At 39.7% G+C, this 23,407-nt stretch overlaps 1 protein-coding gene and 1 pseudogene across 1 annotated transcript; both read right to left on the bottom strand.

The window, feature by feature from the left end:
* Positions 1–450: 450 nt before the first annotated feature.
* LOC131696797 (TBC1 domain family member 2A-like) lies at positions 451–16,621 on the bottom strand (annotated as a pseudogene).
* Positions 16,622–17,364: 743 nt separating this feature from the next.
* LOC117420071 (TBC1 domain family member 2A-like) lies at positions 17,365–21,159 on the bottom strand. Its single transcript, XM_059022216.1, has 3 exons — positions 21,040–21,159; positions 20,266–20,540; positions 17,365–17,862 (listed from the first exon to the last, which is right to left on the bottom strand). Exons 1-3 carry the CDS (start codon positions 21,044–21,046, stop codon positions 17,365–17,367), a joined length of 780 nt encoding a protein of 259 aa, XP_058878199.1. The 5' UTR covers positions 21,047–21,159.
* Between the last annotated feature and the right edge of the window lie 2,248 nt (positions 21,160–23,407).

Genomic DNA, 23,407 nt, shown 5'->3' on the forward strand with positions numbered 1-23,407 from the left:
AATATTAGGTTAGCGGTCCCATCATTTTTGTCCATGCCATTTTCATTTGTTTTATTATTTACAATATTATGTTGAATAAAAAATCAAAAGCAAAGTCTGATTTCTATTAAATATGGAATAAACAATGATGGATGCCAATTACTTTTGTCAGTTTCAAGTTATTTCAGAGAAAATTGTGCATTCTTCGTTTTTTGTGGAGGGGTACCAACAAATTTGAGCACGTCTGTGTATATATATATATATATATATATATAGTAATGACTTGGTAAGAATGGAAGTGTGAAACAGGCGTTCTTCAAAAGCAGCAATCACTTTTATTTTGCATTAAAGAACAGGCTACATACTTCTTAGCAAGACAGGTTACTTCTCCAGCTCTCCACTCCTGTCTAGCATGCAAGCTGCCTCTTACAGCCCACAACCCATACAACATTGCAGGTTAACAATCTTTTCTGAATTTGCTGTGGGACAAATTAATAAATGAAGTGTTTCTCCACTGCAGTGTCAGCAAATGTTATTACTGTATTTATATAAACCTTTATAGAAACAAAAGAGAAATATTTTCAGTAGAATAAGATTTTGTTTAACAAATCTAAAACAACACAATGATAATACCAGTATTTGATGTTTTTCAGTTCAAATACCTTACACAAAGGATGCAAAAAATGCACACCATTTCATCAAAAAACAAGTTCTGTTATATTATACAGCAGAGAAAATGCCTTGAAAAGGGCTCATCTCAGCCAGTTAAAGTATGTTCTGGGTTTCACAGTTTAACCTTGTGAGGAGAGTGACACTGGTAATATACAAGTGCTTGTGCCGTAATACTTTCCTAAAATAATAATTCACTTTGAGAGACTTTGACTATAGTTCAGATTGCCATCACTTTATAAAACAGCAGTACAAAAATGAACGCCTAAATATTCGATATGTTCTCGTTAATTCTCCCTATTGTGCAATGATACGTACATAAAAAATCCAATAAAATATCATAATATACAAATACAGAATACAAATATGTTCTAAATGTTTTACATGTATGTGTTTAGTCTTTGACCAGGTAATCAACCTGGCAACACGTGAGAAAATAAAGGCAGCTTGTATTGGTTGCCAACAGGCCCTTATACATTGATTCGAGTGCAAAAGACAACCCATTCTTCACAAAAATAATTTATTTTAACACATTTTTCCATTATTCTTATTTTTTATTATAGCTTTTCTCTTCACATTTTTTAGTAAACAAAAAAAGCACAAACAAAATCTCAACGTGTCCTTGGTCCTTGTCTTTGCGCTCCACTTGTTGTTCTTTCACAAATTCCTTCTGTATCCTCTCCAGCTCCAGCAGCTCGGCTGTCAGGCTCTACATGTGAAACTCTCGTCTGTTCTTCAGCAGCTTCATAGGGAAGGGATTCATATCATTAAATGCTTCTGTTTCCTAAAGACAGAAGATACAGAGAAAACAAAATGCCACTGATGAAACAACTGCAAAGTTAAAGGACCTGGGAACTCTGCATTTTTCCCCCTTTCAAAAAATACACAAATAAATAAATAAATAATAAAGTATGGGCCTGCCAAAATTAAATTCATAAAAAGACACAAAAAGACAAACATACACACTTGAGAAACAATGCAGTTTTTTTTTTTTTTTTTTTTAATTTAGTCGTTGCCAAATTTTTTTTATTATTTTCTCCCCAATTTGGAATGGCCGACGCGTGTGCCGTCAGCCGACCCCTTTTTTTCACACTGCGGACTCGCCATGCAGCCACACAAGAGCTACAGCGTCGGAGGACAACACAGCTCTCGGGCAGCTTACAGGCAAGCCTCCAGGCGCCCAGCCAGACTACAGGGGTCGCTGGTGCGCGGTGAGCCGATGACGCCCTGGCCGACCTAACCCTCCCTCCCCCCGGGCGGCGCTCGGCCAATTGAGCGCCGCCCCCTGGAAGCTCCTGTCCTCGGTCGGCAAAGGAATAGCCTGGACTCGAACTCGCGACGTCCAGCCTATAGGGCACATCCTGCACTCCACGTGGAGCGCCTTTACTGGATGCGCCACTCGGGAGCCCCACACAGTTCTAACAGGAACAAAAAATTTAAGTCTGACATACAAAGTTGTTACTTGCTAATTTTATAACATAATTGTTTAGAGATTGAACCCATTAACTTCTACAGTGTATCAATCTTCAGGTGGTCCAAATCAGTCAATGGCCCCCTGTCTCTGCACAGCCGGCACTGCCTGGATTCTTGTCTAATACTGAAGCATGAATGGCTGCATCTAAATGAATGCGTTTGTATTTCAGGTTTAGTGGCTGGGCAGAGGAGAAACATGGTGATTGAATCAATAATTCCAATGAAAAAGGCTTTGAGAACTAAATGGAAACATATTTCTGCTGCTTTACAGTCATTGTGAGAAAGCTCTGCCAAATTATTATCATATAAACCCAGTTATTTCACTGAAAATCAAGAGAAAGCAGACTGATTGATCCAGTTCCGTGCTACAGTATAACAGAAAGGAAATGTTTTCAGTAAATAAAAGGCAACAGAACCTTGGAATTATTCATCCTTAGGATAACTTATTTTTACTACTAAGACCTAATGGCAAGAAAATTCTGTTTTTAATAGGATCTTAAATGGCTGGTTTCACAAACTACAATTAGCACTAATTTTGGACTACCTTACCTAAGATAACAATAGGTAGTCCAGGATTAGTGCTAATCAGGGCCTGTGAAACCAGCCAATTGACCCACCAGTTAAATTGTTCAACACTTTAATAATCTGCTTGCAAACTGTTCATTAAACAGCTATACATACAGTACATCTGTTTTCTAAGCTGCAAAGAAGACATTATGTGGGTCTGTGAGGTGGGGGCTCCATTACCTGTAGGAAATGAATGGTAAAGAAGGACTTACGGTTTCATAGTGGATGCATGGTAAAGCTCAGTAAACTGCAAAATCACTGTTCACATTTACCATCATCAAAATGGTACAAGACAGTTTATTGAAATCACTAACTTTACTAGTGGTTAAAAGCATGGCCACTGGAGTGAGTGAGAGGAGTGTGAACTGTTTATACAGTCTGTGATTGACAGCAACTGGTCTGATGCATCTGCTGTACATTATCATCATCCTCATTCTGCCTCACCTGCCATCAGAGATAGTTTTGGTGAAAAAACTGAGGTATTGGTAGATTTCCAGATTGTCGTGAATTTTTAGAATGTCCTCTTCATTGTACTTAAAGAGGGCCAGTGCACAGCGAAATATCACCTGGAAACAGAAAGAAGGAAATACTGTTCAGGTTAAAAAAGAAGGATACTTTCGCTCATCAAGTCGTCACTGGACTGAGCCCTTTTATAATTAATTATATTTTACTTATTTCCATGTTTTTCATTTTTACTCTATATAACTCTCTAAAATGTCATTACTATAATTTAAAATAATTGGATAAGCTGTTACAATGTAAGTGTGACATACTGTGCACATGTTTGCAAGTTAAGACAATTTTTCTCAACAATTTGTGCTGAAAAATGTATTAAGCACGTTTCAACACAGTTGGGTAAGTGTGGGTGGTGTGGGTAGTGTTGGTGGTGGGGGGGTGGGTATTAAAGGATCAATTACTAACACAGCCAGCCCTGTACCTTTGTGCCCTCATAGAGGAAAGCATCCCACACTCTGAGCAGGATGTCGCTGACCAGGCTTTCCACGAAGACCACCAGGAACCAGTTGAAGGTGATGAGGGAATGATCGATGCTGTGCTCCTTGAAGTGGGCCGTCAGGCGAGGCATCTTCTCAGCAAGAAAGTCACGGAACACCCTCTGATCAGCCTGCAAGAAACAAAGAGCTCTGCTTAGAGCAGCAGGAGTTGCTCAGCTGTTAGAACAAATAGGGACTATGACTGCCTGAATTAGCACATCCACAGTACTTACTGGAGAAGCAAAGGGGATAGCATTAAAACTCAGCTATAGGCTGACGAGCAATGTCACAAATATTTTAACATTTTCTTAGTAATAACGGAGAGACATGGACAAATTAGCCAATTTCCATAACAGGTGCCTTTGGAAAACAGGCAAAAACTGGTCAAACAAAATCTCAAATAAAGACCTCCACGAGAAGACCAAATCATCACAGATACAAAAAGAAGAAGACTGAGGTGTATAGGCCACGTACTCGGGATGGAACAAACCCATATCCAGAAGGTAGCTCTACAATGGATACCGCAAGGGAAAAGAAAATGAGGCACAGAAAGTTGCCTAAGATCGAGAGGTGGCAAGGGCTTGTTGCGTCCTTGTGTCCCTGGAGGGAAGAAGAGGGTTCACTGATTTGAAATCAGTTGTTGTACATACTGTACCTGAGAGGCAGTGAGGGTTTTGCTGTAGTAGTCTTGTGGCATTATGATTTCAACAACAGCCACCAGACACTAGAAGGCATCCTCTTCATCCTTCAGAACTAAAAGTGCAATAGCTGCCAACCTGCAAGAGGAAACACACACACCACATGACTCCACTGGAAGTGTGCTGCTAATATTCAGAAGAAAAGGGGGACACATAGGTGTGCCAAGCCACATGTTTACACATTTTAGGCCCTATTTTGAAATAAATTTTCAGAGGAATAAATACATTTGATGTATGAAACTAGCAAGAAATTATGTAAGTTATACACTTATTTGTATTTATTATTATTTTATTTCTTAGCAGACGCCCTTATCCAGAGTGACTTACAGTCGTAGACAAAAATACATTTCAAGAATCAGTACAAGTATTAATACAATTAAGAGCAAGAAAATATAATCATTTCGGTTCTAGCAAGTACAAGTATATATGACAAAATACAATTCAATAACGGAACAGATAACAGTGTCAGTGATAGTTACATCAGGATATAATTAAATACAAAATACTACAGATTAAATGACACTCAACAGATTACAGTACTCTAAAGTACAGGGTTAAATGCAGTAAAATAGGGAGCAGATAAGAGCAAGTAAAGTGCATTTAAGGAAGAGCGATAAGTGTCCAGATGGAAAAGAGGAGTTTCTACAGGTGCTGTCTGAAGAGGTGAGTCTTGAGGAGACGCTGGAAGATGGTCAGGGACTGGCTATCGTATTATTTTTAATCTGCCTGAATATGGCCACTTGTGCTTTCCACCACAGTTGTCTTTACAGTTGTGTAGAATATTAAAGAACATATCTGGGCCAGTATATTTGTGATTCCAGAAAAAGATATATTGTACAGGGGAGGGATGAGTAGCTAAGAATACACAACACAGTTAACAACCACTAGGTGTCAATTTCTCAAATATTTCTGAACTCAATAAATAAACACTGTTTGCATGTGTATTCTTATTGCTATTTATAATACAACAACACATTGCTCTAGTATAGTCTCCTGGCATAGCTACCTCCAATGAAAAATGTTAAACACCGGTAATGCTGCCATTACCTGTGGCACTGCTTACCGGTAATAGGCATTATTCTCTGTTTTAGAAAATGATAAGTTATGCTAGTCCACGTCCAAGAAGTACAAGAAAGTGTTTTGTCTTTTTTGGCAACACCTTTTACTACTTAATGAGCGAATGGCATTAAGAACTTTCAATACAAAAGGTACAGTACCGGTTGAGGCCCTGCAGTAGCCGATGGTGGGGTTTTGCCAGGAGAAGGCTAGCAGAATGCGCTGCAGCTTTTGGACTGCGTCGGAGGTGGGCGAGGAGAAGTGCTTATTGCTGGTGAGGGTGCGGTGCAGCTCCAGCCTGATCTGCCGCGAGGCCGGGTGCTCAGACACCTCGCAGTGCTTCCTCAGCTCCTGGTAGCGATTGGGATTCCGCTTCCTATAGACCTGCGTCCGCGTCCTCACGATCCAGCGCCACACCTGCTCCCGGTACTCCACAGGGATCCCACACCGGATCAGGCCCTTCAGCTCCAGGGAGGGAGCCAGCTGGTCCAAGGGACGGCTGGCCAGGTAGTTAGCCCACCTGGTCCGCAAAGGCTTGTCCACCATCTCATTGTTGCGCAGGTTGTTGGAACGGATCTCCAGGGCCTGGATTTTGGCCAGGAGCTTCACGTCCTCTACTTCATAATCAGGAATGGTCTTGAATCCATAGTCGTCGTACTCACTGGGAAGGAACAGAAAGTTAAACAAGGATGTTGGTAACATGCAGTATTCACATATTCCCTAAATTATCATACAACATTGTATAGTAGGTGCATGGCTCCAGGTTTTTGTGATTTAGTTATGTGTAATGAACCTCTATGTTAAGTTGTACTGTTATATTTCTAAACAGTCCCCTCTGCCAGCGTATTCCTCCCCATCGCTGCAGGAGAGCATTGAGTTAGTTAGTTGAGTTGGAACAGTTGGCGGAGAGAGACAAAGGGAGAGAAGGGAGTGGGCTGAAGTTTGACGGTTAGGAGGAGGTAAATATGTTTGGAAGCCAGTACAAGAACCAGGAAAGGGTTATGTGTAAATGGTATATGTGCCTGAAACTAACCTGCCTAGGGTTATGTATAAGGCCCTGTGTAAATCGAGATTTCACGAACTGCGCAGAAATTGCAAACTTAGCCCAATACCGTGATTTTTTCAATATTCTTATAATTATTATTTGTATTTCATACGATGGAGGTAAGCTATTCTGTATGTCCTGCAATGTTACTGCAAATCATCTCTTGACAGGCATTTAGATTCAAGTATTCACTGAAAGAGAAAGGCGGAAATCCAAGAAACCAAAAACATGAACTTCCATGTTCCAAAAGTCCACTGAAAACCCGTGAAGCACGAAACACATTACATTTTGACCTGACAGGGATGTTTGTTTGCGCAAATATCCCTCTTGAAAAACTGGACAACCAAAAGTTACGTAATTTCTTCATACCGAGTGTAGCAAATGGTGGAGTGATTCCTTCATCAGCCCAGCTGAGACGTGAATACTTACCTCAAGTTGCTGACTATCACAAGCAGGAGATTATGGAATTAGTAAAACAGTCTGGTTGCTTGTCAATGGTCACTGACGAGTCGACTGATGCCCAATAGCAATATGTGTTTCACATTGTATTTGTTTTGCAGGGCCTAAATGGTGAACATGCATCTGACATAGAACTGAAAGCTGTCCTTGCAGATACACTTTACCTACAGGCTGTTAATGACAACACCGTTTCACAAGCTATTGTAAAGTGCTTGAATAACTTTGACGTTGATTTTGAAGATGTCAGTGCATTTATCAATCTATTTGCTGTATAAAAAAATAATAATAATCTGTACACATAATTTATAAAATAGTTCTGAGCACAATCTGCAAAATAAGACACTTTACCCGTGATACTGCCTTGAATTAAAAAAAAAAACAAAAAAAAAAACACACACACTATTTTCACAGGGCCTTATGTATGAACAAAGGATCCTGGAGTTTTCTAAATAAACTGTAGACTTGCTGCAGCCTCTGACTTCTTTTTGGGCATATATACACCTTCACTGCCTAACATCAACCCTTATATATGGTCCTGGAATTGCAGTGTTTATTGACGCACATTGCTCTTTATGTGGTTGGTTAGGGAGCAGTTCAATGTCAATCCAATCTTTGACCTTTCTTTTTGCCTGCTAAGGTGTGCAGTGGTATTGTGATGTGGATTACTATACAGTTAACAGCAAGCTCATTTCAGCTGCTTGCATCAATCGCTCGAACAGCAGAACAAACATTTTCTGTTCAATTTACAATCAATACTATTCAATCTGAGTTCCTGTGCAGCTGTTAAGACTACAGTAAACTCTACGAAAGGAATTTCTATAATATTGACAAAAACAAACTGAGAAAATAATCATGAAAAATAGGAAATGCATATAATTTGCACTTCTGTTCTAAACAGACCATGCAACAAAACAAAAAGAGTTTTTGTTTTGTTTTAAAGAAGTGACAAACAAAATATATATTTTTTTCAATTATTAAATTATCACATTAAAAGAGCAGGGCACATGACATAGAAAATCATAGACAGCAAAGCCCAGAAACTACTGTAAGTTCCAGCTCTTTTTTGGCTTTTCATTTGCGCACCTATTAGATCACAATTGCAACAAACCAACATTAACATTTTGATCCTTTGCTTGTTTTGGTATTTCAGTTCGGGATATGAGGGTATTATATGAAAATGGAACTGGTGAAGCTTGCAATCACATCATCAGTTTAGCAATAGAATTGCATTTTAAATATTTGAATATACTTAGTAACAAAAAAACAAGAAAGTAACCGGGGGGAAAAAAGTTTTCGCTGTGAAACCCCGGTATGGAAATGTCAGTACTGTCTTACCTGACAGGGTTGAGTTTAAAGACATCCTTCTTGTCTCCCTGCAGTGCGTCCTCAATGAGCCTTTTCACCATCTCCTGCTGACTGCTGCCCAGCCCTTTGCTCTCCAGCAGCCTGCGCAGCACGACCAGGTACTTGCTCTCAATCTGGCAGTTTTTGGCCTCCAGGTAGGCACACTGCAACACAAAAGAGAGGTTTAGGGTTAGGATTAAAACAAAACACAGCAGCTGGTGAAAGCAGTAACCCTCCCACAACCTCCCACTCATTTCCAAGACAGGGCAGTCCAAAGGCAGAGGGTTTTTACACCCTGTTACTTTTTAACTGGGTTGAACTTGTTTATTAAAATGTAAAAATGAACCTAGTACATTTCCAAATAACTAATTTTACAGTTCTGATGGAGCCATTCCAATTATAATCTTGCTTCTGCTCCTTAAATTAATTTGATTTAATAATCCTCTTCGCTGCAGTATTCACTTGTTCCCTTGTGCTGCTTATATTAATTACAAGACTGCTATTTCCTACAGTGCAATATGTGTGACACTGTGGCTGTGAAGGGTCATTTCTTTGAAAGTTAAACTGTTGTGTACAATACATGTTTTTTTTCGATTACGATTCGGAAATCAAAGCGTTTATGTTTTTGGCAATTTTAGCAGTTTTAGCATAACCTGCAACTGAAATTATATTTATTTATTTATTTATTTTTACAATTTTTGCTATTTGGTTCTTCTTTAAACCAGAGTCACCCTGGTATCAAATGTGATACCTATTAATTCAAGTGCTCCCAGAAATCCTGAAACATCTCTACTGTAGTACAATAGTTTTTCATGTCACAAAAATGGTCTGATCCTAAATATACCTAAAATAATTTAAAACCATTGCCAATCAGACCAGATAGATAAAACATCTAATTTGCTGCAATCATACCAGCCAGTAGCTGTTTCATTGCACAGTGCACTCAGGGGATATCACTATATGGAGCCATGACGCAGGCACTAGGACAGATCAAGCACTGATACAGAAACAGCTACAACTTGACCCACCCCAAAGAACACATTGGGGTCAACAAGATTAAACATTAATTTAATTTGCAAACCAGGCATTTGTGTTTTTGTGAACAGTGCCCTACATTCACAGCACTGTACTTCACGGGGCGGAGCTATGCCACCTGATAGTGTTTATTGACAGAGTTAGTAAACATATACACATGGAGAGAGGGGCTCCGCCTCTTCCAGGCCCAACATTTACTTGATCGATAGACACGATAAACAGGAGGGGGGCCACCGTCTTTGAGGTGACCCGACATACGAGAGGGGCACCGTCTCTGAGGTTACCCGACATACGAAGAGGCTCGCAAACCGGAAAGAAAACATGAATTAGTATTGTTAACACAAAAGAGGTTCTGGCTCTTCCTGACCCAACATATACAGTAGGGGGGTTCCGTCGCTGAGGAGACCCGACAAACAGGAGGGGGGCCACAGTCTTTGAGGAGACCCGACAAACACGAGGGATGCCACCGCTTGGGGACCCTCACATAGAGGCATCAGACCTGAAAGAAGAATCCCAAAAGAAACATACATGCAGATGGAAGGGTTTGGCCGGGGGTCACCTCTGACTCAAGGAGAACCCTCATCTATGAGGTAAATGAAGCGGAGCTTAACAAAGGGTTGGAGAAAGTGGAATCACTAACCCCCCAAAAATGGACCCCCGGCTCCCTGCTGACGCAACAGGAAGAAAAAGAGAGAACCGCCAATGCATAAGAAAGAAAAAGAGAAAACATTTAGACGAAAGAAAACAAACACTTAACGTGACAAAGGGGTTAGTAGACTGTACCCTAATGACTATGTGAAGACCCTCTGCACAGTGGAAAGAACCCCCCCCCCCTTTCTTTAATTTTATTTCTTAGGGGGAAATCTTTGGTGGCTCAGGCAGAAAGGTCGTCCCCACTCCGGACATACTAGCAATGGACTGATGTGCGGAGGATATTTCAGATGATGAAGAATTAGTATAACTTTCAACTGCTGATGAAGTCCAGCATCCCATATTTTTAATTAAATGCTGGTTAAATGTTGGCTTTTGCGGCTGAAGTGGCTGCCCCTATTCTAAAAGAATGAGGAGTGTAGAATTGCGAAGGAAGACCTGCTCTGGATACCACAGTGGAAAGGTGTGTTGAAAACCAATGCCTTGATACAATGGACTGGCTTGAATTGATAAACAAAGGGTCTGAGGATGAAATGGCTTTGCGTTCTGCAATGTACTTCAACATGGAAGTGAAGGGACACAGAGGAGAGTTGATCTTAGAAAGCTGAATACATTGTCCTTGCCGCAGTTGATCTGTTTTTGAAATGCGAAGAAATAAGATGAAATGAGAATCTGGGATGAGCTTGAGGTCACTGCAGCGGATACCTAGGGTAGGAAAGCTGGCAATAGAAGGAACTGTATATTCAGAACATCTCAAAAATCCAAAAAATGCAGCTAGACATATGACTTCCATAGTTAAATCATCAAATGGAGAAAAACAGCCGTGGCAGAGAATTGAAATCAATTTACTGAGAATGTCTATAGAAATAGGCAGGCGAGCAGAAGAAGGAGCCAGAGAGCACTTGGAAATTCCTCGTAAAAGGAGACGAACCGCTGGAATTGATAATAGAGTTGGGAAATTGATGGACATCAAGCGAAATTGATGCTGAATTCCTGACAAATATAGTCTGATTGTAGCTGGTGCCAGATGTAGAGAGTCCTTTGCGTGCACTATGAACGCCATGATCCAGTCCTGATTGAATGGAGTAGGATTAGTCCTGCTTTGTAAACAAAAAGTTACATAACATGCCCAACCTGTAGAGTACGAGGATCTGGTAGATGGGGCAAGTGCTGATGCCATGTAATCTTGAGCTGAATTAAGAAGTTTATTAATAGTTGGATTTAGTTGAAAATCAGCTGATTGAACTGTGGCGTTGCTGCTGGATATTGCAGAGCTGAGGGCAGCAAACTGTGGAATTTGGAAATCTGTAAACGGGAAAGAGCATCAGCTGCATTATTAAAAATGCCCGGTAGGTGGCGAGCTTGTATTAGGAAGTTATTAGAGACTGAAATCCATACTAGCCGCCACAGCAATTGCATTATAAGAGCAGAGGAGGAACGTCCTTTATTTATAATATGCACTGTAGTTGAATTATCACAGTAAAATAGTATTGATTTCTTAGACCAGAGATGACCCCATAGCTGGGCAGCTGCTACTATTGGGTATATCTCTAGCAGAGCTGTGGATTTTAGATGAGGAGATATGTTCTCGATTTCCTCAGGCCATGTACTGCAAAACCATTGACTATTAAATAGACCTCCGAATCCCAGAGATGAGGCATCAGTAAATAAAGCCATATCGTGAGGAGCTGAAATGAAATCATCATAAAACATAGAGAGACCGTTCCAGTGCTGAATAAGCGCAGACCACATTTTAATATCTTTCCTAGCTTCTGAAGAGATATTTAAATAGGAGTCCAGATTTTTTGCTGTTGATGCCAGCGCTAGCAGCCGAGATATAAACGTCCTCCCTTGTGGAATGATACGTATTGCAAAATTAAAGTAACCCAGCAATGAAAGCTGTGCCCGTTTTTTAAATTGTTTTACTGATCTGAAAATCCTGAATGAGCAAACGAATATGGTTAAGTTTAGACTCAGGCAGGCGGGCTTCAAACTTTTCTGTATCTAGAATGATTCCAAGGAATTCCAAAGAATTTTTTCTTCTGAAAGCGGAACGCCAACTTCAGAAAATAAGCTTTTAAGATTGGAAATCGCTTCTGCTGGTGCATCTGAAGGAGGAGAAATTACTAAAAAATCGTCCAGCAAGTGGAGCAAGAACGGGACATGATAGACATTAAGAAGGATCCAGCATAATGCTTCCGACAGGGTATCAAATATCTTCGGGCTGCTACGGCAGCCAAAAGTCAATTGAGTGGCAAAATAAAACTTCCCTTCCCAGCATATACCAAACAGGTGACGGAGAGAAGGATGGATTGGCATTACTTTAAATGCGTCTGATATATCTGCTTTTGCTAACCAGGAACCACGACCTGCTAATTTAATTGAATGTATTGCGTCTGCAATAGTGATGTAATGCAGGAAAAATTGATCTCGGGGAATTAATGAGTTAATGCTGCTGGTGCTTGACCCCCGTGGTGCTGATAAATCAATAATGAGATGCTTTTTTCCTGACATTTTCCTCGTGGCAATGCCGATAGGATTAATTCTATATATTGGAAAAGGAGAAGCTAAAAACGGACCGACTATAAATCCTTTTTTAATTTCTTTTTCGATGAGAGACTACACTGATTGTGGATCTTGAGTCGCTGAATAAAGATTTTTGCTTTGGAACGAGGAAGTAGGAATTTGAGTAAGACCGGTTGAAAAACCATTTTTCAATCCGTCGATCAGGTAATTAATTAAGTTACTGTCGGGATGATTCTGTAATTTACTTGATAATGCCAGGATGTTTATAGGAGTAAAGACGGTGAGCATCGGGGAAAGTCACTTGCGTTTTAAAGGGCAGATTGTATTAACGTGAGCGTCACCGCAATTGCTGCACATGTGGATAAAATTGCATTGCCTATTTGAACAGAAGCCAGTATTGAAATTGTTGCAGATTTGTCTTCCTCCTGAAAATCTAATACTACGCCCGTATTTGTCTTTCCTTGTAGATTGATCGAGGGGAGCTGAAGAATGTATAGGATTAGTTACTGAAGATCTGTATGAATTAGCGGCGAAACTGGGTGCTTTAGAAGTTGATGCAATTGCAGCTTTAGGGCAGAGGGCTGTTGAATGAGCTGTTGAAGCGCACACCCCACATGCATTAGCCCTTAAACCACCAAAAATTCTATTAAATAGATCTGGATCAGGTTTTGCCCAATTGATGATGTGATTATCTGCTGCCAATATCGCTGCTGCTTTTGCAGAGAATGCTTTATGATACGCATAAAACATAGTCCCTCCGTATCTGACAGACAGCTCCACGATGTAAGATTCCAATTCAGCTCTGCGGTTAGGATATACCGAGCATAACACATCTCTGAATATGGAGAAAGCAAGGACAAACTCCCCTAATGTAAGATTTTTAAGCAGTCTGGGATCTCTGGATTTTAGAGTTACCGCCAATTCTCCACAATCGACTACTCTATGGTCCAAGAATTCCGAAGTCGTCATTAATAGTGAAACAAGATTAATGTCCTTACCTTCGAGAATGACACGTCTGATTTGTGGAGATATAGTGTGACGTCTCGCTGCAGTTGGAGAGGAGGATCCGTATGTAGATGCAGTAGCGAGGTTGTATATTGGAGGATCTGCTTCGCTGGCTGAAATTAGGGCTGGACCGGGAAAAGCTGTAGGCGGCGCTGCAGCATTTGATGCTGAAATTAATGACTGCGCTGTAGATTGTTTTCCTTGTTCCATAACGGACACCCTTTTTTCTAGATACGACAGTTGAGAACTGACCGAAGATAGAGTATCGGAAAAAGGCTGCATAAATGATTTTATCTCGTTGAATATTTGCGAATGTTGGATTTCGATGGCTGGCTGCTGGTTAGCGGTGCTAGTTGTGGGGGTAGTTAGATCCGGAATAGACTGCCTGCTGTCTGTTTTAGGACGCTGAATGGCTGGGCGCGGCTGATTATGTTTTTTCGGAGGAAAGACTGGTTCTGCTGAGACTGAATTGCAATAGAGAATGAAAAGAGACTCTCTATCACTCCCTGCCGGAATCGCATTACCATTTTTAAGGAGGGTTTTTATCAATTTATTCATGGGCCAGTCCTTCCAAAACAATCGATCCGGAGGGGCGTCCTGAGGCCGAAGACGCTTGGATCGTCGCAGATTCGATGTTTGGGTGGCAGGAACGGTAGGCAACATTTGTACTGGAACCTGGTCGAGAGCCTGATCAGGAGCCTGATCAGATGTAACTGAAATAGCAGCAGGGGAGAAAAAACGGAGACTGGATGGACCCTGGATTGAAGCTGAAGGAGAATGATCTGTTAATGACAGAAAATCCTGGGAATCCTCAGAATCCGATGACAACTGCTGTAAGTACTCCATTATTGAGGTACGCAAATGTAGATGGGTCTTGAAATCGCTTAGGTTTAAGCCAAAAACGAAAAAACACAAGACAGCGAGGTAGAGGTGACTAATGTTTAAATAAGGTAGATTTAATTGATGACGGCAGATGATAGGTTGTTGGTGCCTAGCTCCGCCCCCTGAACCCCACCTATAGGTTAACATTTGTATTTAGAATTCACTACATATCTTTCCAATTTGCTTTCTGCATCTACAGAAGACCTAGATTTGGAGATGAAAGGGAAACATCCCAGTCAGTCTGATCTGTTCATTCTGGGAGACTGGAACTGGCTCAGTTGCTAACTTCTCTGTGGTTTTAATTAGTAATGCATGAACACACCCGAGGTTGCTGACCAGGCTACCAGCCAGCCAGTCAGAACTACTATGACAGTCAACTAAGAAGAAGAAACAAGGAGTGAAACCAAGTAGGAGTACAAAGAAAATTATAAAAATAAGGAAAGTACAGTATAAAATGAAAAAAGAAAAACCACAAATTACTAAAGAGAAACATAACAGAGGAAGCATCTCTGCAAAAAAAAGCAAATAATTGACCAAAAATACTGACTGCCTATGTCTTTATTTATGCAGATACTAGACTACAATAACAAGGTAAGAAGGTATGTGGAGGAGTGGTTAGGGCTCTGGACTCTTGACCCGAGGGTCGTGGGTTCAATCCCAGCTGGGGGACACTGCTGCTGTACCCTTGAGCAAGGTACTTTACCTAGATTGCTCCAGTAAAAACCCAACTGTATAAATGGGTAATTGTATGTAAAAATAATGTGATATCTTGTAACAATTGTAAGTCGCCTTAGATAAGGGTGTCTGCTAAGAAATAAATAAATAAATAAATAATAATAATAATAATAATAAAAGTATATTAATAAACATGGTAAACCCAGGTAAATTATTATAAATGCATTGTATAACCATGGGAAAAGCATGGGTAAAACTGCAGAAATACTGTGGTTAAACAGGAGGCCAAAGGAATGCTTTAAACTTTTAAAAAGTTACCAGGATGTGAAAATGATACAAAGTGAATCTAAAGTTGTTTTTTTTATTTTGTTTTGTTTTTTGCGTTAGACTGTGTAAGAATAGTGCCCAGTAGGTCACCAGCTTGCGTCACTACATTAGAACCTCTTGCGATCCATGTGTCACTAAGCAGTTTGCTTTATCATAATGTACCAGCATGCTAGTTGTTCTTTAATTTACTTTGGCTTCTTAGTGCAGACAGAGATGTCTCCAGGCGAAATCACAGATCTCATTGTGGTTTTGTGGTTAAAGCTATAAGAAAAAAGAAATAAATGAAACTCATTACTATTACTATTAATCTGGGGCCTAGGCTATAAAAGCTGAAAATGAGATGTTTAGTATTAAATAAAGTCACTTATATATTAGCCTTACACAGTGACGATACTGCATTAAAGACTTGTAGGTAAGGATAATATATTTTTTGAACATATATGTTTTTTCACAATGGTTAAATGGGTACAGATCTGTCACACAGCAAGCTGTAAAGCACATACCTTCATCAGGAGGCCCTTCTCCTCTTCTGAACTGTTCCTCCACAGCTTAGTAAGCTGGTAGATTTCAGAGTTGAGGAACTTGTTTTGCATCTTGTGCGCCTTTATATCGTCCTAGTAAACACAGTAAACGAATGAAATCAGAACACAATCTGTGGTTGTACTTAAAACATTTCTACTGTGAGCTCTACTTATTAAGAGCACAGGTTTGAACTAGTCCTGACTGATCACTGCTTTTCTTTGCTTTCATAATTGTACTCATTTGTACCCTATAAAACACTGTTTGAAAATCGCTGGGATACGTAAAAAAAAGTGTGGCTAACTAATGTCAATTAATACACTGTACAAAAACAATATACTTGTTTTGTTCTAATAACAAAGAAATAGAAGAAAAAAATAGTTGGCCAACTGATCACGTGTCTGGAATTATTATTTGACTTTATTAGTGGATTTAAGTTTTGCTAATAAGCAGATAACTGGTCTCCTAACTTTTATCAGAGAGCAGTGTACCCCCTCATGCCTAGTAGCCTGGGGTTACACAGGGATCTTTTTTTTTTTATACAGTATGTTTATGTTATTATAATAATTTTTGCTGTTCATTGTAACATCACATCAACACTGTGCAGGCCTGACCTATACAGTACAAAATCACAGTAACGTGATACAAAGTACAGTCGAACTTGTCGTATCTGATCCTGTAAGATATGACACCATCGTTACCCAATTGACCTGTGCCATGTGTGACTTGCATATGCTGCTACCAACTGAATGGTACTGATGGAAACTGACCAATGCACATTTTACTATGGGTCTAAAACAGTAAATTCAGCTCTTAGCAGGTCAGAATTTGTACACGCTGTCACTTCACATAACTGCCCAGTTTAACCATAGTAAATAAAAGAAAAGTAAAGGATTCATAAAATGACTGTACTGTTAAAAAGCGTGCATCCTTGTTGTTGTTTATGTCTCAGGTTAACACACACACACAATGTAAAAAAAACCTGTCAGATTACTTTGGCATACACTGAGAAAGCACGTTAAGAACTGTTTGGAATGCTGTTTTGTAAACTGAGAAATACTGTACTTCAGTGCTTGTGCAGTCATTTTCACAGATTTTTTTGTATAGAATACATGCTGTGTCGTACTTTGGTGTTTTAGGCACACTGATGTACCTGATGTTGTTCATTTATAATGCCCCGACGTTAATAAAGAAACTACAATATACTAAAACGACTTCCTCTGAGATACAATATTAGTATATATTCGCTGGACCCCTGGACCGGTTCTACTATAAATGAATCATTCTTAGACTGGAGTGGCAAACAGTAATTGTGTGTCTGCTCCAATGCTAATAAAAGCTAGTTAAGATGTCATGTTTGTAATGCTTATTGGATGCAGAGAAGGTGCAGAATACCATATGTGACACCCCAGCAGTGAAAACATGGATCAGTTAATTTACTGCTTTTTCACATCATGCAAGATTACATGGTGGTCAAACAAAACCAAAAAAAAGAGTGTGGTTTTATCCGTGTTTCTTGAAACAAGAGTTGACGTACTTCCCATGGCTGTAATGTAAAAGTAACTTTTAAAATAACCTTGAGGTGCTCAATCTTCTCCTGCAGCCTGCAGGAGGTCTCTGTGCCCATGGAGTTGGCTACGGTACGCTGGGGGTCAGCCATGCAGACGGCCACCTGCTCGGAGAGCTTGAGGATGACTTCCTGCTTGGCATTGTTCTTCTCCATCATGAGCTGCACGTGCTTTTGCAGCTCATTCACTTGGCAGTCCTGGATGGCCAGCCGCTGCTCCAGCTCCTCCTTGTCTTTGAGCAGGGCCTCCAGGCGGCCGTCCAGGTCCGCGATACACCTCTCTCTGTGCCGCACCAGTTCCAGCCGCTCCTGCTCCCCTGCTGCTGCCAGGAACTGTTTGCTTGTCCTCTTCTCCTGCTGTGCTGCCTCCAGGGCCTTGTGAAGCACCAGCTCCTGATTTCAAAACAAAAACACTATGGTCATTTACTCTTAAAGGTGAAGCTTCATGAGCTGTGTTGGAGGTCCCGTAAATAAATTATACTGTAGGTGGTCCCTGAATAATGCACCTGTACTTTCTTTGTAATCTGAACCAGGTGGGATCAGACCTGTTCAGATTAGTGATTTGTTTGGAGTAATGATAATAAACTGTAGCATACTAAAAATGCCTGGTATAGTATTTGTTTTAGGTTTTTGATTCTTGCATTTCCTGAAAAATCTGTAATATCCCTTTGAATAAAAAAATACTGTTTTACTTATCATATAAGAACAGCTATTAACATCATGCATTTAATTACAGTTATAGCTACAGGTAAATTCAAATAGTCTACTGTACAATGCAATAGTCTACTGTACAATGCAATTTTCCCTAAAAAACAGCCTGTTGCAGTATTTATTAGTAGTGCATATGAGAAAAGGCTCTGAAGCTCTGCCCTATATTATACGTCAGTGGCCTTAAAACCAATTATCAGACATTATTATTATTACTATTTTGTTTATTTTGCAGACACCTTTATCCAAGGCGACTTACAGAGACTAGGGTGTGTGAACTATACATCAGCTGCAGAGTCACTTACAACAACGTCTCACCTGAAAGACGGACCACAAGGAGGTTAAGTGACTTGCTCAGGGTCACACAGTGACTCAGTGGCTGAACTGGAATCTGAGCCGGGGACCTCCTGATTACAAGCCCTTTTCTTTAACCACTGGACCACACAGCCTACTATTTCAATAACAATGTCCTTTTTTTAACCAATTATAAAAGATGAATTCAGTGAAGTGTTTTTAGAAAAGACCAGCAAAATGACTGAAAATTCTGCACACTGCCTGCTGGTGGTCATTTTTCAAACCATTCAGGAGATCAGCTTAACTTGTGTGTTTTTAACAGGCTCAAAAAAGACCTTGTTTTTGCAGCTCTGTTCTTTGTACTCTGAAAGAAGAAAACAATGATAATGCAATAAAAGTACCAAACACTGGAAATACTGTCCCAGTATTACAATAATAATGAGCAATGGTGTCTTGTAAAGTGGTTTCATAAGGACAACCGTGTCTTTAATCAAGACACAAAAACTAATGATAAAATAAGTCAAAATGCACATGCACAATAAATTCTGTGCACAAATAAAGATTGTGTCTGTTGGTCTAATTTTAGATCAAATATACAATTAGCATGCATCTTGCATGTTGCAGATCAGGTGCATTTGAGCACCGCGTTAAAAGTCGTATGGGTTACTAAAAGTAAAAGGAAGTTTTGTGACCATACAGGCAAAAATGTAAGCTGTCTTTTTATCATCATAAGATACAGAGGAGTCATGAGCGAAAACCCAGAATTGCATTCAGGAGCTCTATTGTGACTGTTTAGATCTAGCCCTGCAGAAACAGTCCATGCACAGGGCACAAAATTACCCTTGACTTCCTGACTCGCCCTGCACACCATGCACTCATGCCTTTACCAGCTGAGCCCCTCGGGGGTCCCAGAGATTTTGTATTTTAATACACTTGTACTGCATGTGTTGATGACAAAATAATAAAAAAATTCTACATTGTAACCTTTATGGATTCATAGGAACAGTAGTACAGCACAAGAGTTTCAGTTACAGACAATGAAGCAACAACAGACTCTCTTCACTGTTTCAGAAGTGCCCTTCAACCCTATTTTACATACACAGCTACTATAGAACATCATACCACCATGTTTATAACAATTTGGATTATCAGCAATACAGTTATCACACTTTTAAAAAGCTATCCTGTCAGGTAATGCATGAGTTATTCTGCTAAATGCGTTTGCCTTCACACCCAGTGACACCTTAGCCAAAGAGGAAAGAAAATGCACAGTAAAGCAACCAATTTGTGGTCAGCATGCAGGTTTCTGACTTGCATAGAAAAAGAGTTAAGACATCACACAGTAAATACAGTAGATCAGTACTTTAATCAGTTTAGGCAAAATTATTGCTGGTCTTGGATTTGAGTTTGTATTACTTTGTGTAACTGCTTGACTAAATCCACTGTTTCTGTCTTATGTTCGTTCATATCATGCTTATTATAGATACAACATCATATTTAAATACTATCATACAACTTTATAAAGGTTTACCACTGTGTTTTTGCACAGTATTTTTTACAGTTTTCCCATGCTTTCCCCGTGATAAGACTGTTATGTTCCCACAGTGTACCCTGGCTTTCCATGTTTATTAATATGCTTTACCATACCTAGCTGGTCTTTACAATGCTGACCTATGCTGTACCACTATGCTTTATGATTTTACTACAAGTCCTCACAAGACATATTATTTAATAACTCAGTTATCAGTTGTTATGTGCTTAAATATACTTCAGTCACCCAAACCAAACATATACCTTTTGTGACTTGAGCTCCTCAGTGAGCGTGAACACCTCGTGCTGGAGTCTGGATAGTTTGTCCACGGGGCTCCCCTCCTTTCCTGACACCACCTCCCCAGAAGGCTGAAGAGAACTGGTCATTTTCTTCTCCCTCTTGTTCATGCTGCTTGATGGAGAACTCTTTCCTCCAGTCTTTGCTTCCTGCGCAGACTCGTTTGTAACTGAAGAAACTGAAGGAGCTGAAAGGACTGTAGGTGCTGGGGGTGTCAGAGGTACAGGCGGTGCTGGAGGTGCTAGGAAAGAAAGCATTTGAAATGCATGAATATTTTTTTTTTTTTTATATATATATATATATATATATATATATATATATATATATATATATATATATATTTTTTTTTTCTTAAACTTGCTGGTTCTTTATTTTATTCTGGAGCCACCTACCTGACAATATACCCTTCATAATCATTAAACAAAAAAAAGAAAATAATGATTATTTCTGGAATTCAAATTTGTTATACACACAAAAATCATCATAGAACCCATAGTACCGATGTTAATTCTAGGGTGCCTAGCCAAAACTACAATTTGCTGCAAAAGTTGTTAAAAAGAGCTGTTGTTTTCAATGAAAGGTGAAATTGTGAGCTATCTAGTGAGTTTTCTAGAAATTTCTTAAAAAAAGGAATTATTGACACTCATTCTTTATCTTATTAACAAGCTTTACTCCTGCATGGTTCACCTTTTAGGAACAGGAAACCTCTGCACATTTATAACAGCAGAAAGAGTTCTTACCCTGCATGAGAAGAATGTAATAGTTTCAGAGCCACTGTGGTGGTCCCCGCATTGAACTGATCCAGACATGAACTAAGCAGAGACACAGACTTTGCAGGGCAGTTTCCTGTCAACTGAAGGACGCACCTGTTGTTTCCCCCAGTATCTGTGTCACAGGATCCTCACAGGGACAGTCTTCCGACTGCTGAATCTTGTCAAAGTTGAACACACTCCGCCTCAGCTCCTGAGCTGGCTTGTTTCCACAGATATTGAGGACTGTGTTCCTGTAAGGGCAAGGCAGAGGAAACACAAACTGACTTCTGAAGGCAAAGTACAGAGAAAACGAAACTAAATGCATAGAAACAAACACACACACACACACAAACTAAAGTAGTACACAACAAATAACAAAATCCAAAGCTCAACTGGTTGCTTCTCTTGGATAGGGCTGACTAGTTTACATATCAGGTTTGAATAACTTCTGTAAATTTTGAGTAGTTTTGGACAGGCAAAAGGACTGTAAAATATAAAAATTGACAATTTTATTATCACAGCAGTAAATTGAGAAAAAAATAAATAAAACAGCATTGGGAGGGGTATTAACCCAATTTGGTTAACCTGAATCCAAGTATGAACCAAGTATTTCATTAACATACATTCCCCACCATGACTGTAAATTCATGACCATGACATAAGCATTATGAAATGGCAATGCAGTTTCCTGAAAAGTCCCAAGACATGAATGGACGCACAATAAATAATACCACAGAATGTGTACACCTAGTTTAACCAAAATTAGACAGGTGTGACATACAGATGGACAGATGAACAGCCAGAGCCACCTCCACACAACGCTGTTTTTATAAAAATGGAAACAAGGCAGAAGATAACATCACAAAGTGAATCCCTGTCTAGTTACCATGTTTGTGTTCTCAGCAACTAAGCCTGCTTCAAGGCTTCAAGCACAACAGAGCCGGTGAGTCATCGGCAGAAATGAGACTTTCTCACTGTTGAACATTCTCAGCATGGGTATGGGGCAGAATTGAAATCACCCTTTTGTTATTTTGAGTTCTTTCCACCACACAGCACCAACATTCTCCTGTATGATCATCATTTTTGATTGTTTGAATTCATTAAGATATCTGACACCAGACACAATAAACAAAGTCCTGGTACTTTTGTTACCTCACCTAATTAAAGCATTGCATTTCTTGCTTCACATTACACCTCATGAAAATATCTTAGATATAATTACAATAAAAGGCAAAACATGAAAAAATATGTGGTGGTTACAAGAGTATAGCAACACTTTGTAAGCGTTTAGAATAAATAATTTAAATTGGGTTATTCCGGTTCAGCTGTTTTGTTTTGCATGCACACAACACCTACCCTGGAACCCTTTTCTCCATCAGATCACAAACTGAAGAACCCCACCCCACACACAATTTGGTTGAGCTGAGCTAGAATTAAAACTGGGCTGTCAGTGAGCTTACCTTCCCAAGGTGCAGAAGGCAGCTGGCAGAGCTGTGTGGAGGTAGTGGAGGGCTCTGCAGGTATTTTCACCAGGCTGGTATTGTGCTGCCACCGTTTTATTTGCAGCTGCTGCAACCAATACAGCATGGCTTGGCTGTTTAATGCCTGTAAAATAAAAACAAAACAAACTAGATGGTAACTTTACAAGTTGTGGGGCTTGCTTTATTGGGAAAGTGGTCAAAGTAGCTGATTTGTGTCAAAAGTCACATTGTTTATTAATTGTCTCATGCTTAGAATGTGCTAGAATTTGATATTTCTCAAAGTTCTATGACAGTTAATTCAACAGTGGGAAGTAGCCTACTGAAAGAAGTTGATGCGGTTACTAAAACAGCTGTACATCTTGATTGGTAGACGCCATTCCTGTTTTGATTTCATATTTGAATAGCAGAGAAGTAGAGGAAGATTTCATTTGCTCTAAGTAGTTGTCTAACTTGTTGGGAAAGTGGTCAAAATGGCAGTTTATAAAAAGTTAGAGAAAATTTTAGTTTGTGCAGTTACTAAAACAGGCGAACCTCTTGATTGGTAAAAGTTATTTAAGTTTTGATTTCAGATTTGAATAGCAGAGAAGTAGAGAAAGATGTCATACCCTCTAACTTTTTGTCTAGCTTGTTGGGAAAGTGGTCAAAATTTCAGTTGTTTATAAAAAGTTAGAGAAAATTTTAGTTGATGCGGTTACTAAAACAGCTGTATCTCTTGATTGGTAAAAGTTATTTCTGTTTTGAATAGCAGAGAAGTAGAGGAAGATTCCATATGCTCTAACTTTTTGTCTTACTTGTTGGGAAAGTGGTCAAAGTAGCTGATTTGTGTCAAAAGTTACATCGTTTACAGTAAATAGAATGTTGGAAGTCTGGGAGTT

The sequence above is a fragment of the Acipenser ruthenus genome, chromosome 1 (genome assembly GCF_902713425.1).
Source record: "Acipenser ruthenus chromosome 1, fAciRut3.2 maternal haplotype, whole genome shotgun sequence".
Taxonomy (NCBI): domain Eukaryota; kingdom Metazoa; phylum Chordata; class Actinopteri; order Acipenseriformes; family Acipenseridae; genus Acipenser; species Acipenser ruthenus.